The sequence below is a fragment of the Hyperoodon ampullatus genome (genome assembly GCF_949752795.1).
Source record: "Hyperoodon ampullatus genome assembly, chromosome: 7".
Lineage (NCBI taxonomy): Eukaryota > Metazoa > Chordata > Mammalia > Artiodactyla > Ziphiidae > Hyperoodon > Hyperoodon ampullatus.
Window position 1 is genome coordinate 61,593,875 of NC_136920.1, and position 19,621 is coordinate 61,613,495.

Consider the following 19,621-nt stretch of genomic DNA (forward strand, 5'->3'; position numbering starts at 1 on the left):
TATTTCTCAAGTCTATACACACTTCCCCAGGGAGTCCCCCTGCCCCGCCCCCCTACACACACACAGATATATGGTCCCTCTGATGTAGGTCTGTTCAACCCTTTGCCAAGACCAGGTCTGTGACTTACCAGTTCATTCCCCTCCAGGCGGGTGAGAGCAAGTTCTCCCCTTCTGCTGCTAATGCCCAAGGAGCAACTTGGAAGCATGGTGGGAGGAATGAGTTTATTTCTCCACTTTGGCCTGTTTCACCTCCTTCATATGTGAACAACCAATACAATTAAGGTAGAAAGACAATTTTTGCTATTCTTTATTACAGGAATGATTTTGCTTCTGCCTGTACCTAACCTAGTATCTACTTTGCTGCCCAATCCTAACTCAACATTCACTACTTTCCAGCTTAAACTACATCAGAGGTTGTGTTACACAGCATCACGGTGACAATACATAATGTATATATTGTAGCCCCTCACAACAGGCAAAACCCATAGTTCTCATATGCTTGCTTTACAGTTTGTTTCCAGCACAATCATTCCCACATCACACTTTTAAGACCTGTAATGAATTATTTTTGTCACACACAACAATCACTCTAAAGGGCCAACAGCCCAGATACACAGTCTTAATTCCCTTTCATTATCATATATGGCTTTTTGTGCCTAGTCCTATTCTTCCTCCCCACACTTCCCTCCTGCTTTATTCCTTCTGTCACAGATTTAGGGAAGAGAAAGGCAGAATATTTACCAGAACCATGAAGATTCCCTTGGTGACAAAGATCCAAACTTTAGCCCAACGAGCTTGTGGGTGAGCCTTCCTTTCAGTGCATTTGTTTTACATTTCTTTGTATTATTTCCATTCTCTACCCTAATGTCACAGTCCCTGTTCTAACCCAAAGACAAACACATATAATAGACGCTCAATATATTACTGTGGCCCAGAGTTGGCCAGGGCATGGGTATCTTTTGGTCTAAAAGGACAGGACTGTCAGGAGAGGCCCTAAGAAGCGAAGGCAGTGCTGCAAAGATGCTGTAAAAAGGTGAGATGGGAAGGTTGCCACCACAGGCAAAATCCATGGCTTGCCTTCCCTGTCCCTGAGAAAGGAACAAAAGTACGGGATGGATCTGAGATCTTCACAACAATCCTGCGAGGTAGGAGAGTATGCAGTTACTATACCCATTTTCCCATTGAGGACACTTAAAATCTTTCAAACATTGGGGTGTTTCAGACCTGAATGTAATGAATGATATGCAGACATGTGACCTGAGAAGTGAGTTTGTCAGTTTGGTTTCATTTGAATGTGAGAAATACTTCATAATCTATGCACTCTTCTTTCCATCAGCTTTGTGAGAAATAACTGGCTGCACTAAGGCCATTTCAGTCTCTTCATCCATGAAGTGAAAATAGGTTTTCCGATTCTGACATTTAGAGAAAAGGGCAGGACCAGGACACAGGTCTCCTTAGAGTCTGAGATTAGTGACTTGCCCAGCTTGTGCTCAGAGAGGGGACGGCCACTGGGGCGGTCTGGGCAATTGGTGATGCATTTCTCTAGCTGGGAGGTCAGAGAGCTAGGGTGAAATATGGGTGCTCAGAGGCAGTACACCTCAGGTGAAGCATCCTCCTGCTGCTATCAGCACAGCAACCAGCTCTGGACATGGACAGTATTCTTCTGGCTTGTCGGTAAACCTGACCCAATGGGTTTCCTGAAGATCGGATCTAATTCATCATCCTCACTGATTATGGCACTGACAGGGATGGGGAAGAGGGGTGTGACCTGCAGAAAGCACTATCCTGGTCCTTAGAACCGCTGTGATCCTCACCAAAAGCCTTGTCATACTTCCCACGGGGGTGCGATGCTCCTTTTGCTGAGCCTCAGCTTTTTAACATGAGTGGTTTAGAGGGAGACTGGCCCAGTAGCGACAGACCACTGGGTCAGGCAGAGGAATCCCTGGGTTCCAGGCTCAGCTCAGTTCCAGGGGACCCTCATCAGGGGCAGGGTCCTCCAAGACCCCTGCGGGCCAGGCGGCATTCCAAGGCCTCTGGCTAAAATGGTGGCTCTCTTAGTCGTCCCCGTCCAGGGAGCAGATGGCCAGCGGAGCGGTGTTGTTGGCTCCGATGCTGTAGCAAGGACTGAAGTAGGGCAGGAGGCGCCCAGGGAAGGGATAGTGGGGGAAAGTGAAAATGTGGGAGCCACTGTCAGTCACGTTGTAGAAGGAGATATCATGGGCCTCGTAATCCAGGAAGACTCCCACCCGGCGGGGAGGGACGGGCAAGGACAGGAGTGGGTATTCGTCGGTGCCTGCCCGGTACTCATCGCCCTTCCTCAGCCTGATCACCCAGAATCCGTAGTGGGGGGATAAATAGACCACCTCCTTCCGGTCTACATTTTCCTTACACACTCCCAGGCCCCATTCAGACCTGTCTCCCACCTCCACCTCCCAGTAGTGCCGACCCGAGGAGATGCACTGACTGCCCAGGACGATATTGTAGCGGTAAAATCTCTCAGGATTGTCGGGCAGCTTCTGCTTGGTGTCTCCATAGCGCACGCATTTTCTGTCCTCAGACACGATGAGGCGAGAATAAGCGGTGTCTGGATCCAGCCGCACATCCGCTAAGGAAAAAGATCCTGGTTGGTACCCTGACACAGAGCGACGGGGCCTGGGCGAGGTCTCTGTGATAGACACAGCCAGCGACTTCCTCAGTGACGGGTGGGCGATGGGCATCCAGAGGGCACTGAGCCATTTCATTCCTCCGGGAGGGGTCCCGCCCCCCGCTCATCACAATCCCGCCGAGCATTCATTACCTGCATATGTCTTCAGGATCTCTCTGAGCCCCAGCACACGGCAGTCTGTCTTCAGCTCCAGCGAGACTGGTTCTGGTCTCTGCAGGCTCCAAGACTTGCTCCTGGTAGAGAGGGGTAGGCCTTGGGGCCAGAAGTCCTGGCTCTGCCACATGGGCCTTCCCTTAGTACAGGGAAGGGGGCTTGGCCAGGGACAGAGTCAGCGAGGTGCCCCTCCCCAGCAATACCAGGCGGAGCAGAGATGTGATGATTATTTGACTGAGCTGAACGGCTTGTGGCACAGAGAGAATATTCATATACCTAGGCCATGGAAGGGTTAGGTGTGAATCTGACATTGGGAGAGGAAGAGGTGTACTGCAGAGGAGAAGGGCCCATATGCAGACTCAGAGCACCGATGCCACTGGAGACAGCTGCAGTCTTCTCCCCTCCTTGGGCCATCTACTTGAAACCATACATTTTATAGCTTTACCTGAAACTCTTATTGGTAATGCTTGAAATGAATTTGGTCAAGCACAAAGAAGAAAAAAGAAGGATGTTGAAAGCTTCCTTAGCCAATACAATGGAAGGGGGAGAAGATTACGGACCAGCACCCACTTTCCTGTAGGTACTTGGTCTACGTTCCTTCCCCACTTCTGGCTCTGGCCAGGCCCCACTTTCTCTGACAGGGCTGTCGAGGGGCTCCAGAGATGGAAACATACCTGTTTAAGACTTCCTGAATACCCTAGAAGGAGAAAAAGATATGCAGCACGTGAGTATGCCCCTTTCCTTGGAGGGACCAGACAGACACAGAGCTGTAGGAGGGAGTTTCTCCGAGAGAAGGGGAAGGCAGGGAGCAAAGCTGGAGAGAAGGCGTGCAGAGGGAGCGGGGGAGAAGCCTACAGGAGGCAGGCAGGGCAAGCTGAGCCCTGGCTGCACTGGCCAACTTCGGGCTCCACCTCAACTCTCTGGCCAGAGGGAGGGACAGGTATGATGTGAGGGCTGCCTAGACAATGTCCATCTAGGAGGCCACGAGGTCATCCACCCAACCAGGGGTAGGGGAACAGCCGGCATTGGCAGCGGGTATACGGAATCCATGTCTGCTAGGCCGAGTGCTGACAGATCCCACTGAAGACTAGGTACCCCCCTCTCCTACAGTCCCAGGTTATCCTCAGCTCTTGCTCAGACTTCCCAGGAAAGCCTGCTCCTCACCTGCAGCATCCAGCGGACAGGCCTCTGAGACCTTTCTTCCAGCTCTGCGATCATCCTCCACAGGACCCGGCTCTGCTGGATGAGTGCGTTGTGACTCACCCCCAGTTTCTGCGTGGTCTCCCCTTCCTCCTGCTCCAGGCTGGCCAGAGCGGCGGCGGCCTCTACTTCCAGCCGCCGACCTGGTGGCTGTTTTTTCTTTAGTAATCGCCGGTATTTCTCAAACTCCCATATGATGCTCTGCTTTCGGGTTTCCACCTGTATCTGTAGAGCCAAGATCAGAAACCAGCACGGATACTGGTCATGTAAGGGCCACCCAGGATTGAGGACGCTGGTATGTGCACACACACACGCACTCTGGAATGTTCTGGTACCAACTGTGTGCCAGGCACTGTAGAGGATAAAGGATACGATTTTTCCTAACTTCCTGTTCCCACAGCTCCAGTACATGCTCTTCAGTCCCTATTACTAACTCTTGTTGACCCCAGTAGGGCCCAGGATATTACCTTTGTACTATATATTCCAGACTATTTTCCATTTTCAGAATAATATATTCTATTTTCAGAATAATGACCAGGCAGTGTAACAACTACACTGTTAGATGATTTTGCTTCTTACTGGTATTGTATCACTTCAATATGCTGTTTTAGACTGATTCAATGTTACCTTCCGTCGATCACAAGTTCTGATAGTTTGATAGTTATGGGCCTTGAGTTTATTTCTGAAGTGATTTTCCAATATTTTAATAACTTAACTTTTAGTAAATATGCTTTAGCTGAGGAAAGAGAAACAGAAACTATGCTTTACTAAGCATTATATAAGTCATACCTCTGTGAGCTAAAGCATATGTGAGGTGTGCACTTTTCCTTTCTCACATATGAGGAGAGCCCAGAAGTTATCTCTACATCACATTCAAGAAACTGGAAGTCAGTGGTCCCAAGGCCAGCTGAAGGCCACACACCTGGTAGAGAAAGCTGGCATGAGGACCCCAGGCTCTCTGACCTCAAACCCCACATTCTGCCTCACAGAGATGAGGAAGGTACCATGGGCCAGCTTTGGGACAACACAGGGACCACACAGACTCCTTTCCCCAGGGGGCAACTTGCCTTCCAGTTGGCAGTTCGTTTCCTCTCACCAACTTCCAGCTTCCAGGCCTCTTCTTGCTCTTTCCTCAGATGTTCTAAAGCCTCATGAAGTTTCCACTGAAAGAGACAAAAACCTCATGAGGACACCTCGGGCAGCCTGGGTGGATAGCCAGGCTTCCTGGCATTGGTAGGTGATGGGAAAACAAGCATCCCTCAGGGGGTGGGCCAGAATGCATGCTGGGAGAAAAGGGAACACCACAGAGGGAGCAGATTCCTGCCCAGATTACATCCAAGGTCTCTCTATCTGAGAATCATTTCAACTCCCACAGTCTCTAAGTTTCTGTAAAGCAGAAGAAAAGGTCCATTTCCAACCTGGCCAAAAAACTATCTTGGACTTTCCTATCCATGTCTCTTTTTATCCTTATCTGCTTTGTTATCCTACAGCCTCCTAAACCTTGTTACTCTAAGTGTGGTCCACGTGTGTCAGCAGCATCAACATCACCTGGGAGCTTGTTAGCAATGCAGGATCTTGGGCTTCACCCCAGACCTCCTGAATTTTAGCAAGACCCTTGTGTGGTTCATATGCACCCTAAAGGTAAGAAGCACCATCCTAGACTCTAATGCAAGAGATGACTACTGGGAAACATAAAGTAATCTCATAATATTGACCATTTTATTAAAAATGTACCAACAAAACTGAGGCTTAGAGAGTGACCTACACAAAGTCATTCAGCTAGTAAATGGTTGGGCTGGGATTTAACCCAGCTCTTTAACTCTTATGCCTATGGTATACTGCCTCCCTATTCTAATACTGGCAAAACAAAATAAATAAATACTTTTAATTTTTCAGAAATTCTCTTTGCATAGAAAAACAGCTAATTCAGGGGATTCATCTTACAATTTTACCTTACAATTTTACCTTCTAATCTCAAGAAAGAGAATATTGGGATAATGATTCCAATAAAGATATGTCAGCATGGACATCTAAGGAAAATATAAGAAGTTAGAAGTTGATAGGATAGCTATAAAAAAAGGAGCAGTGGGTGTCAGAGACGGCTTCCCCTATCGCCCCCAATAAACAGAAGGTAAGGAGAAGAGAAAGAACAGTGGCTGAAGAGTAAGAAGGCCTTTGATCTTCCTTTAACTAACTTAAGTCAGAAGGGACCCTACGACATTAGATTAGACAATCGCACTCAATCCTAAATGACTCAGCCATGGTCCCTTCTAGCTCTACAACCAATAATCATGATCTCAAATTTCTAAGCCTTTGTTTTGTCTATAAAATGAGGAGTTTAAAGTGACTCACTTGATGTTCAATGATTATCTGTGGCATTGCTAGGAAGAGTTTGCATGTTCTGATAGGTACAGCCTTGACCACCTCACCCAAGGCACCCAGAACCCCAGCTAGACCAAAACGGTCTCCCTCAAATTTTTAGTAAGGAAAGCAAGTTTGGGTTAGGCATTAAACCTGCTGGGACTGGGGTGAGGTGTGGAAGTGGGAAAGAAGGAAGTCAAAGGAGGTCACAAATGTAAGGAGAGGTACGGCTCACTGTATCAGGTCCCCGGGATCTGCGGGTGCGAGAAGCCAAAGGAATCAGCTCTCATTTTGCCTCTGGGGCCCCCCGTCAAGTTCCTGATCTAGAGATAGCCAAGTGAAGGGCAGGGGAGAGACTGGGGGGAGCTGGCCTTCATCTCCCACCTTATAATCCCAGGCGACATCCTCCATGGGCACGACACTGTGGGCCTCGTGCTCGGGGGACCGGCCACAGGCCTCGCACACGATCAGGCCATCCTCTTTGCAGAACATCTTTAGCTGCTCCTCGTGGGTCTCGCACACGTCACCCTTCAGCCCCATTCCTGGATGCAGCCCTAGCCGTCGGACTTTTTCTACAACATTGGCCAGCTGCCAATTAGGCCGCAGGTTCCTTGGCTGGACAGGAGCCCGGCAGAGGGGACATGAGTAACCCCAGTTCTGGGATTCTCCTGGGACCTCCCAGAGTCCAGAGAGACAGTTGTGGCAGAAGCTGTGGCCACAGTCGATGCTCACGGGCTCTTTCAGGAAGGTCATGCAGATGGGACAGGCCACTTCTTCTACAACGGCTTCCACCAATGCTGCGGGATCCATGGCTCCTGTCACACCCTCCTCAGAACATGAATAAAACCAGGCGGAGCTACTGAAGGCTGAGAAGAAGGAAAGAAACCCAAATAAGGGAAAGAAGAGCAGAAGAGCAGAGGGACAGGTAAAAGGGATAAATAGTGACTGAAAAAAATAACTTCCTCTTTTGGATCCTTCATGAACCCTGTTTAATAAGCTCTGGCCTCCCAACTGAATCCACTGGGTCACGTTTCTCACGCCACAGAAGGGACATCTGGGGATGCCTGAGTGTTGGGATGCTGGGAATTCTCAGTTTCCATTCACCTGGTCATCTCTGACCCTCCTCTGGGTTCGCTCGCCAGCCCATTCTCACTCCACCTCCATCATGCTCTCAGCATTGTTTCTCTTGAACTTCGTGTGGTTTCACTATCCAAAATAAGGCCAGAAATACCCACCTTCCTCACTCTCTAGGATGTTTCTATGTATATTTATGTACGTCAAGGTGCAGAAAAGGGAATATGCCAGAAGCCCATGGCCTATATGCTCAATTTGTTTTCTTGTGTTGCACACTGAAGTGTAAGGTATAAGGGAACCAGCAACTTTCCCCACCTCCTGTAAACCTCTGCCCACTTCTCCAGCACTAACATCCACTGAGATGCCAAGACACTCTCCTCAGTGATACATTAGAAGCAGATATGGACTAACAGCCCTTGGAAGATAAAAACAAAGGTCATCTGATAATTAAACCCATATTGATGAATTCACTACTCCAGCAAGAAACCTGAGATTTCTGCTAGGGCCATATGTGGGCACAGAACTTGAATGACCAATGGCAGGCTCTTGGTACAGTTGACAATGTTTATTTGTTCACCGTGCAAGTTTGTGTTACCAGTAAGTTTATAAAGGGAAAAGCCCTGATGGTCTTAGTCATCATTGTATCCTTAGGACCTAAAAAGTGCCTGTCATGCAGTTATTGCTGAATAAATATTTGCTGAAGGAATAAATGAGCTAGACACAGAAAACAGTTCTTAAACCCAAAATGCTTTTATAATTAAGTTAGGGAGCTGAGAGCATATTATACATTAACAATAAAAGCGAGCACTCCTTGAGTACACTATATGCCAGGCACTCTTCTGAGCATTTTACATGGATTGGCTCAATGTATTTCAAAACCCTAAGTAGAAAACATTATTCTACTCTCCCCTCATTTAACAGATGCTTGGTCATGGGCTCTGCCATTCTATCTTGGGCAAAGTACTTAACCTCTCCAGCTTCAAGGTATAATAAAAATTCAAGAGGAGAGAGAAATCACTGTGGTTTAATGGAAGTCCAGTGAGGTTTCCTGAAGGAAGTGGGGCAGGAAGTAGATTTTGCAGAACTGTCTGTTACAGGCCATCAGCAGGTCCTGCCTTCTCACTGGCCTCCCTGTCTCTTGCTTTTCCTCCTCCCACTGTCACTACCAAACTGTAGGACCAATATCTTAAAACCTTGTTTTACTAAATCACTAACTTACTGAAGAGCCTATCCTGGTTCCCCAGCCCTCAGTCCAACAAGAAGCTCTCTCTTCACCCTGAAACAGCCCAGTCAAGCAAAAGGAGGAACTTCCACATTTTCTCGCAGACCCCATGTCCATTCATTCCACCCACTTGGATTCCTGCTGTCCTCCCAGTTTGAAATGACTTCTCCAAATTCCTGCTCTTAAAGTCATTTGACACATATGTGTTTATTGTCTTACTTCCCACAGTAGAAGTTTCATGAGGATACTGACATACTCTATTTTGTTCACGACCATATCCCTAAGGCCAGAAACAGTGCTCAAATATTTTTGAATACATGAGTATTAAATGTAAATGTTAAGGTCTAGCTGATAGTAGGTTGGATGTGGAAGAAATGTCAATATCCTCATCTACCACGGAGGGGCCCCAAGAACTACTACCTAAGGCTAACACAACAGAGGCTGATATCTATGATTTAAAGCTACAGAGATTAACAAAGAATTGAAAATAGCTGCTGAAAATTGAGAAGATGGTGGAGAAGGGAAGTGAGGTAAAGAAATATCAAAATGATAAATCAAGAAATGCGATGGAAGCACATTATTTAGATTTAGTAGGGTCATAAAAAGCTCTAAATATGAAAAAGTTAAATGTGGTGGCCTCTGCAAAAAAGGATTTAGGGGCGGGCACCTATTGCCTTATTGTTTTGTTTTCATGATACACAGATTACTTTGACAAAACTTTAATTATTAAACATTTAATTGCTTCAACCGTGCATTTGACAGAGTGGGAAGCCTTCTAGGAAAGACATTTGCGGGGGGGGGGGGTGGGGGGAGGGCGAAGCCGGGAAGAGACTCGAGAGGAGGGGCCAAAGTGGGAAGTGAGGAGGCGGTGACCTCCGGGGTTCGGTTGGAGAGAGGGGGAGGGTAACCTCCGGGCCACAGGACGCCGGGCGGGGTCCGAGGGTCCCGGGCGGGTGGCGGCAGAGTAAGGCTGACGGCCTGCAGGACCTCTGAAGAGGCACAACTGTCTACCCACCTCCCTTCTCAGCCGGGAGTAGCGCCCCGAGGCTGAAACCGAAAGTGGAGACGCCCGCTTGGCTCCCACGGCCGAGTGTCCGCCACATCCGAAGCGGCTGGCCCAGCCAGCCCGGCACTTACCGCCGGCTCGGAGACCAAGGCCTCAGCAGCACCCAGCTCCTTGGCTTCTCCTGCAGGATTCCGAGGCCCCGCCCACAGGGCCGGAGCCAATGAGCTCGCCGGCGGCATCTTTGTGGGAGCAGCCAATCACAGACAGGGAACAGGACAACCCTAGCCAATCGGAGGAGGGGACGGGGCCCCGCTCACCTCTTGGCCTCACGGCGTATTTTCTCTTTTTTTCGGTTTTTCTGGCCTCTTCCCCCACCTAGAGCCCTTTAAACTGTAAAAGGGCCCAGGAGTCAGTCGAGGACGGGTCGAAGGGGCGAGGCCCTTGGATGAGGCCGCTCGGGCCATGCAGTAGCAGAGGCCTAGCTGGCCCTCGGCTCAAAGAACCCCTTGCGTCTCACGCTTCCGCTCTGGATGACTAGTGGCTCTTCAGGGCGAACCTTGTTCCTTCCGGGTGGTAGCCCCGGACCTAATGCTGTTCCTTTGCCTGTTTTCCACGTTAAACTCAGCAGCCTATGAGATCAGCCATGTCTGATTCTGAGACCCAATTTAGTGTAGGGCTGGGCACTGATAATGCAGTGGACTCTGGACTTTCCTGCAAGATGAGCGACCTCTCCTGGCTCCAGGCTGCAGATGGTGGTTTCTCATAAAAAACCCTGGGTTTTCTTGGCAAGCTCTCATCCTTCAGTACTTCAGCAGGCAGTCTCTCATCACTATTGCCACACACCCCCTTTAGAGTTAGAAGCAGATGGTGGGAACTGGCGGAGGAGAAGTGGAATTCCTCGTCTGAAACTGCTATACACATTGGAAAAAAATTTTAAACGAGCGGTGTTCATCCCTCGCCTAAACACACAGACGTGCACACACAAAGTGCTACTTAAGGCAGTGATTTCGGTTTTTCTTTGTAGTCTCTGCACCTTGTCCTATTCCTGATACTTCAGTGTTTACTGAATAAGCAAATAAAGGCACATCCTTCCTGTGCGGAAAATAACCAGGAAATCCTCCAACTGAAGCCCAGTTCCAAATGATTTTCTTGCTGGGACTGATAACTCTTTGGCTCTTCATGCCAATGTCAGGGCTCCGGCCATGGTTGAAATTCTGAAGGGTGAGGCCCAGAAAATTCCTGAAACAAATGGGACCTTGAACAAAAACAGAAGAAAAGAGGTAGCTGAGGTCTGAGTTGTACCCTGTGTCTCACCTGGATCTGTAGGCATGGCTGCCTAACAGAGTAGTAAATGGATTAATCAGAACAAGCCACTTGAAACATTTATTGAGCATTCACTTTTTGCACTTTGTGCTGGGTGCTGGAATTACAACCATAGGCCACAGACTGTTTAAGGAACTCAAAATCAAGTTAGTTGTACAGTGGGCCCTTAAATATTGCAAGGGCCAACTGTACAGTCAAAAATATGCGTATAACTTTTGACTCCCCCAAACCTTAACTGCTAGTAGCCTACAGTTGGCCTGAAGTCTTACCAATAACATAAAACAGTCGATTAATACATATTTTGTTTGTATTATATGCTTATAATAAAGTAAACTAGACAAAAAATGTTAGTAAGAAAATTATAAGAGAAAATGCATTTACTATACTGTACTATATCAACATCATAACTTTACATCTTCTGTTTACATGATGAATCATCAGTCTATCCTGTTTACAAGATGAATCATCAGTCTATCAGTACATACATAAATATTGTCTTATACAAAACACTGTAGATGTTATAGATATTATTAACACTAGACATAAAAAATGAAAAGATAATGTGAAAAAGAAATTAATATTTGTAGCTATAATAATTCATGCATTGATAACAAATAAGCAGCAATATGATTGCTTTGTGGTAGCCTAGTATAATTGATATGATTGCTTCACCGTAGCCTAGCCTATACACTAATGAATGAATCATTATAAAATGTTTATGGCATACAGTATTACAGTTATATTAATAATATAGTATTGGAAACACTTTCATTTTTTAAAAAACAACTTAAATGTGATGATAGGCTGATATACCGTTTCTCCATTTATGAGAGAGACAGGTATATTGTATGATAATGTAATTCTCTGAAAGCAAAGTTGTAAAAGAGTAAGAAAATTAACACATTACTTTTATATTAAATATCACTCACCTTATGCCTACGTAAGGATAGACTAGTATCTACATATAATTAATGCATTCATGACATACCTAACTTTTTCTTATTTTTTCAATATTTCCAGGCTACATGGTTCATCTGTGAGATTTTTCAAATTGTTGCAAATCTCCAAAACATTTTCTGATATATTTATTGAAAAACATCTGCATATAAGTGGACCCACACAATTCAAACCTGTGTTGTTCAAGGGTCGATTGCACTTCTCTGGAGCTTCTGTGAAGTTAAAGCAGTTAAAGGGGAGATCTTTTTCATTTGTAACTTGGCAATTTGTCCATAACTATGATTGACTCTCAAGGGCCCTGGCAAAAGGGCACCTTAGTATTCCTGGGGGAGGGGGTTTGTGTTCCCGAGGAGAAAGCTGGACAGAGCACTTTTGAAGATAGATCAGTCCAGTGCACAAGCACAGCAGCTCTTCTTCCTGGCCTCCATCAGGGTGCTTTGTTTGCTGTGAAAGGCAGACAGCTGTGTCCAGGTGAGGCTCTGTCTTGGATATAGCCCATGACTGTAACCACAGATTCCAACCCTCTGCCTGAATCCAAGACGGGCCAGGACAACAAGTTGTGTGGCTAACTGTGGGATGAGCTCTATCTGTGCTAAGGGAGAGGAGTGGCAGAGAATGGAGTCCCAGCTTCCCATGGTGATAACCTGCTTGATAATACACACTTTATTGACTTCCTTTCCTTCCATTTCTCACTTGTCAACACTCTTAATATTTCATCCTGGAATCACCTCCCAGATAAGCTACTTGAACTCAGATCCATGTTTCCAGTTTGTTTCTGGGACACCCACCCTAAGACAAGTCAGATTATTTGCTAAGACAATTCTTAAATAATTTCTCCATGTTATCATAGTAATTATGAAAGTGTGATATTGGTGCAGGGTACCACTGGGCCAACGAATAGAAAAAAAAGCCCAGAAGCACACCCGCTCATATATGGCCAGTTGTTATATGATAAAGGTAGTACTATAGAGCAATGAGGAAAGAAGGATATTTTTAATAAATGGTACTGGAGACACCAAATATCCATATGGAAAAAAATGAAACACGAACCCTAACCTCATATCATTCACATATGGATTGTAGATATAACTATAAATGCCAAAGCAATTCAACTTCCCAAAGTAATTTAAAAGAATATTTTCATGACCTCAGGTAGAGATTGATTCCTTAATGCCAGCAAATTCATCCATGAATATTTATTGAGTGCCTGCTATGTAACAGGCACTCTTTCAAGTGATGGGAATATAACAGTGAACAAAACAGAAAAATGCTTTTGTGGAGCTTACATGCTAGCTGGTATATTTTGGCATTACTTTGTAGGCATATCTGTCTAGATGCATACAGGATAGTTTATTTTTTATTGGAATTAAGAAATTTCATCTGAAATTAAGTATACATCTTTTATTTTATGAATGAGTGAGCATGTTATATCTTAAGACAGGTTTTGGGCTTTTGAAAATTTTCTCCTAGTTATTTCCTTGATTGTTGATTTTACTCCATCTGCTCCATCCCCTCCTTCCTTTCCTTCTGGAATGCCTGTATTTTCCCCTCCATGCCTCTTACTTTTTCTTGCCCAAGTCTGTATATTTGCTGAAAAAGCAAAGAACTGTGCATGGCCAACTTGAGAGATTCTCCTAGAATGTTGTGCAGAAAGACAACGGATACTCTGTTTCTATTCAGTGATTTGGTTTTGTTGTTGTTATTGTTGTTGTGTTTTACACCTTAGGGATTAAGGGATTCAAGAAAATACTCCTATCTCTTCCCACTCTTGGTTAAGAACCAACCAAGATTTCCCCATAAAATTTGCACACTCTGTTTTTTTTTTTTTTTTTTTTTTTTTGCAGTACGCGGGCCTCTCACTGTTGTGGCCTCTCCCGTTGTGGAGCACAGGCTCCGGACGCGCAGGCTCAGCGGCCATGGCTCACAGGCCCGGCCGCTCCACTGCATGTGGGATCCTCCCGGACCGGGACATGAACCTGTGCCCCCTGCATCGGCAGGCGGACTCTCAACCACTGCACCACCAGGGAAGCCCTGCACACTCTGTTTTATTGTTATTATTTCAAATAATTCTTATTTTCTTGCACATTGCTTTTATTCAGTAGCAATCTGTTCATGTTTTAACACAACAGGATTTTCTCAGCTCTCACTGATGCTATGGATTTTTTTCCTAAGTTGTCCCAGGTCTGCCCTGTTTCCTGCTGGGCATTTGATCTGATTTCTCATATTTGTTCCCTTTCTTCAAGCTCTGATATTTTTCCACATTACCTGCTTCCTTTGTTTGCTCATGGTTATGAGAGATGATTTGATAAGTCACTGTTCTTAGCTGATGTAGGTTCTCATGGAGTTCTGCCTCCTTCTCAGTGAACATTAGATTGGGCATCATCTTAGGAAGGTTATAAGGAATGGCACAGGTCAGCTGGCCAGCCCATACTCTTAAGTAAGGTAAGACCCATGGAGACATGAGGCAGAGCTCTTTCCACAGGGGCCAAATACTGGAGGCTCCAAAGTGAGGGCCTCTCAGCATGGTTTCATGAAAGCTTTCCTTCAAGGTAGGTTAGTTGCCTTCCACCTTACTCTGTACAGACTCACAGGAATCCCAAATTTTAGAAACAACTTTTGCTCTCTTTTTTGTGACAGGATTGTAGATTCTTACTGAATTTTATTTTATTTGAATTTTTTAACACACAAAATTAGAATCGAAGATGTGTTGCCATATTCCCAGAACCCTCCTGAGTGCAATGTTGAATCTTTTCTTCTTCTTCTTTCTTTCGTTCTTTATTTGGTTGCGTTGGGTCTTCGTTGCTACACGCGGGCTTTCTCTAGTTGCGGTGAGTGGGGCTACTCTTCGTTGCGGTGCATGGGCTTGTCATTTCTCATTGCAGTGGCTTCTCTTGTTACAGAGCACAGGCTCTAGGCACACGAGCTTTAGTAGTTGTGGCACACAGGCTCAGTTGTTGTGGCTTGTGAGCTCTAGAGCGCAAGCTCAGTAGTCGTGACGCACAGGCTTAGTTGTTCCACAGCATGTGGGACCTTCCCAGACCAGGGCTCAAACCTGTGTCCCCTGCATTGGCAGGTGGATTCTAAACCACTGCGCCACCAGGGAAGTCTTCTTGTTATTATTTTATAATGGACTTCCTTTTTGCTACATAGCCTTGTATGGTCCCAAGATAGATAGATAGAAATATCAGGTGCAATTCTAGCACTGAAGATACAGTGATGATCAAGATCTTCCTTGCTATCACTTGAGTTTGAGTTGAACAGGCATAATAACAAAAGAAACAATCAGTAAAATAAAAAGACAACTTATGGAACAGGAAAAAAATATTTGCAAATCATCTATCTGATAAGGAGTAATATCCAAAATATATAAGGAACTCATACAACTCAATAGCAAAAAACAACAACAAAAACAATCCCATTAAAAAGGACTTGGGCAAAGGACTTAAAAGACATTTTTCCCAAGAAAATATACAAATGGACAGCAGGTAATGAAAAGATGCTCAACACTAGTCATAAGGAGATGCAATGAGATTATACCTTATATCCATTGGGTTGGCTATTATCAAAAAGACAAGAGATCAGTGTTGACAGGATGTGAAGAAAAGAAACACTTGTGTACTGTTAGTGGGAATGTACATTAGTACAGCCATGATGGAAAACAGCATGGAGGTTCCTCAAAGATTAAAAAAGAAACAGAATTTCTATATGATCCAGAAGTATCACTTCTGGGTATATATCTGAAGAAAATAAAATACTATCTCAAAAAGATATCTGTACCTCCACATTCATAGCAGCATTATTTACAATAGCCAAGAAATGAAAACCACCTAAATGTCCACTGACGAAGGAATAAAGCAAATGGGCTTTCATTTCTATTCATTGGCCCAATTTTCTACCTTACACCAATATCACGCTTTCATAATTACTATAGCTTTATAATAAGTCTTGATATTTGATATAACAAGTCTTCCCACATTGGTCCAATTCTTTAAGAGTGTTGTGGTTATTTTCAGCAATTTACATTTCACTATAAATTTTTAATTAAACTTATCAAGTTCTACAAAATGATCTGTTAGGATATTAATGAGATTGCATTGAATCTGTAGAAAAATTAGAGGAGATAATTAAATTCTTCAATTAAATTCTTAATATTATTGAGTTTTCCAATAAAAGAACATAGTTTATTCTTCCATTATTTATATCTTCTTCAGTTTCTCTTAGGGATTCCTTCTGGTTTCCTGTGTAGAAGTTTCTCTATATCCTTTACTGGGTTTATTCTTAGATATATGATTTTTCTCTCCTATTGTAAATGCTGTTTTAATAAAGTCATGTCTATTTTATAAATAAATACAGTGGAATTTTGTATATTGACTTTGTAATTTGCAATCTCTTTGTACTTATTAATTCTAATTATTTATCAATGGATTATTTTGGATTTTTATACATATTCAGTCACTAATTCACAAATAATGATTATATTCAGTTGGCCAAAAAGTTTGTTTGGGTTTTCTGTAACAGCTTATGGAAAAACCCAAACGAACCTTTTGGCCAACCCAATATAATTTTTTTCTAACTCTCATGCTATATATTTCTTTTTCTTGCCTAATACAAGTTATTAATGTAAAGAATCATTTCTAAAGCCATATTCTCTTTCATGAGGGCTATCTGTGGCTTTGTATGGCCATGTCCATCAGTGTTTCCTAACAAAAAACAATGGAATTATTCATCTGCAAAAGGAATTTGGATACCCTTGGAAACAAGAGAACATTTTCTTACAGGAAAGATTTCCTTGTAGAAACAGTACCTACAGTGGAATCTAAGAATGGTTAATATGTAGAGGAAGGAAACAAAGAGGTTGACTATTCCAGACAAAGCAAGTGCTTGGAAGTGGGTGTAAGAAAAGAGAACTTTCATTTGAGGAACTGAAAGAATGCCAGTGTAGGACCATATTGAGGGACAGTTGGTGGGTCATGAGATGGGGCTGGGGAATTATTATCAGCAGGTTCATATAACTGAGCATCTCCTAACCCAAGAATTTGAGTATACCCCTATCCAGAAGTCTCCATTATTGGCTGGACCTTTTAACACTCTGTTTATGTTGAATGATTTTTTCCTTATTTCTTATGAAAAATATTGAAACAAAAATATAGGGATATACTATTATTTTAAAAGTTCACCTTATGCAATAAGATACTATTCTTGTGACCGTAACAAGTGAAAAAATGCTTGGAAAATTCCCATGAAAAATCTTCATTCAAAAATTGTGCCAAGTTGGTGCTTGATGTTACTAATAAAAATTTAAGGGGGTCTTCCCTGGTGGCGCAGTGGTTGGGAGTCCGCCTGCCGATGCAGGGGACGCAGGTTCGTGCCCTGGTCTGGGGGGATCCCGCATGCCGTGTAGTGGCTGGGCCCATGAGCCATGGCCGCTGAGCCTGTGCATCCGGAGCCTGTGCTCCACAGCGGGAGAGGCCACAGCAGTGGGAGGCCCGCGTACGGCAAAGAAAAAAAAAAAATTTAAGGGGACTGGCCCATTAAACATGACTCAATTGAAGTAACTGAATTGTGAGTTATGAGTGAACATCAATAAGAGGACCAATAATTTCTGTATTAAGAGTGAATGAAAGAAGGCTATGTAAACCTCCCCTTTTAAATGTACACATCAGTGTCCATCCCCCCCTATAAAAATAGGAGGATATGATCTGTTTGGAAATATGAAGAATAATTGATCTCATAACGTTAAAGTCTTTAAGTGAAACAAAGGGAAAAAAAGTAAAGCGATTGCATCAAGATTAGGGCCCAGAATAGATCTTCCTAAAGAAGGTTGTTTAAACAGATATCTGAAAGCTAGGAATTAATAAAAACAGGAAGTAAGATGAGTATTTTTACCATGGGGAAAAACATATGCGAAAGCTGAAGGGTGAGAGAAAGCATGGCACATTGAAACGGGGATAATTTCAGTGTGCCTGCTACTTGGCATGCAAAAAAGGAGGTAGAATGGTTGAAGATAGGATGGAAATGTGCACTGAGATGGCACAAGAAGTTTTAAGAATTGGGTTATGGAGTGTGAACTTCAACTTTTCATTCTAAAGTCAATGGGGAAATGCTATGAACTGATTTGTGTTTGGAAGATCACACTGACCACAGTGTGGACAGTGAATTGGTAGGAAAGATCTTCAATGAGGCTGACCAGTGAACAAGTTATTCTGATGGTCTAGGCAAGAGATTATCTTGGTTAGGAGGCAAAGGGGATGAAGAAAAATAATCTGATTCATGAGATATCCAGGATGTAAATTAAAGAGAACTTGGTGACTGATTGGATGGGATCAGAGAGAGGTAAGAGAGGGAGAAGGCAGAAATGAAGGCTTCTAGGTTCCTGGCTGAGGCAACAGAGTCATTTCTGTGATAGGGAACAGAAAACACAGATTGGGGGCATAGACTGCAGATCAGAGATAATGAACTTAGTTGGAGGCACTGAGTTTGAGGTGCCTGAATGATGCTTAAATAGTGATGTCCAATAGACATTACCATGTCTGGAGCTCAGGATATTGGTTTTGACTGTTTGGGTGATGTTATGGGAGCAATTAAGATTTCTCATGGTCACTATATAGAGGGGGAAGGACAGAGGGTCTACCTGGGTCACAGCGTTGATGAGCTCCACTAGGAATATGAGAAATAAAGGACAGGGAGCCTCTCTACTAACTCCAACCTGTTGACATTTGCTTGTGTTTAATCTCCTTAAGCTCCAAAATACAAATTTAAAAACTCTCCTTAGAGTTATCATTTCTTCATGTATTGCCCATTTCACTCCTTCTCTTCACATACAAACTTCTCAAAATAGTGGTCTACATCCACTTTCTCCAGTTCTTCCCAACTCACTCACTCCCTACTCTGCTGCATTCAGGACTCCATTCCTACCAACGCACCTCAACAGTTCTTCCCAAGGTAACCAGTGGCTTTTTATTTTCAGTCCTCATACTATTTGATCTCTAAGCAGCCTTCTGCACTGCTGTCCACTCTTCCCCCTCAGTGTATTTTCTTCCTTTGGCTGTTGTAACACTATCTCAACTGGATTTCCTTCTATTTCATTGGCTCTTCCAGTTGTTTTGAGCAATAATAATGAACACAATCATTCACTGGAGAATTGCTAGTATCTCATTTTATTTTTCACATCAAACTGAAACTAAGGATGGTATGTGATTGAGCCTAGATTTGGACATAAGTCTGTTTCCTGATAGAGCCCCACATTTAAACAACCATTCTACACTGTCTCATTTGGGGGCGGGGGCAGGAGAGCTATTATTAGCAGCCCGAGGGATAAAGAGTTGGCTTATTAGGGAGAGGAGTGTGAGCTAAGGAACAGCCGTAGTGCAGTGGCAGGAGCTCACATTCAAGGTAAGTTAGGTCCTTGGTTCATCATCCTCAGTCGGTGCCCAAGTAGCCACGAGGCTGCAATTCGCCTACATTACCATAAGGGGGCAGCATCAAGAAGCGAGAGGCAGTGCCTGAGCACAGGGCTGGATCCCCTAGGATAGTGCGTCTGAGAGTTAGCAGGCGTATTCACGTCTGTGTGCTTTTAGGTGCGCGCCCACGCCTCCATTCCAGTAGCTCCTTTCTTCCAGTACAGGTCATCCCTCACCTCCACTACATTACCCTTACCTCT

General features: G+C 44.3%; 1 protein-coding gene across 1 annotated transcript; it reads right to left on the minus strand.

Moving 5' to 3' along the window:
* Positions 1 to 2,054: 2,054 nt before the first annotated feature.
* TRIM68 (tripartite motif containing 68) lies at positions 2,055 to 7,189 on the minus strand (the record flags this gene model as incomplete). Its single annotated transcript, XM_079709318.1, has 6 exons — positions 2,055 to 2,605; positions 2,798 to 2,898; positions 3,493 to 3,515; positions 3,983 to 4,243; positions 5,086 to 5,181; positions 6,764 to 7,189. The coding sequence occupies 6 exons, from the start codon at positions 7,187 to 7,189 to the stop codon at positions 2,055 to 2,057; spliced, it is 1,458 nt and encodes a 485-aa protein (XP_079565444.1).
* Between the last annotated feature and the right edge of the window lie 12,432 nt (positions 7,190 to 19,621).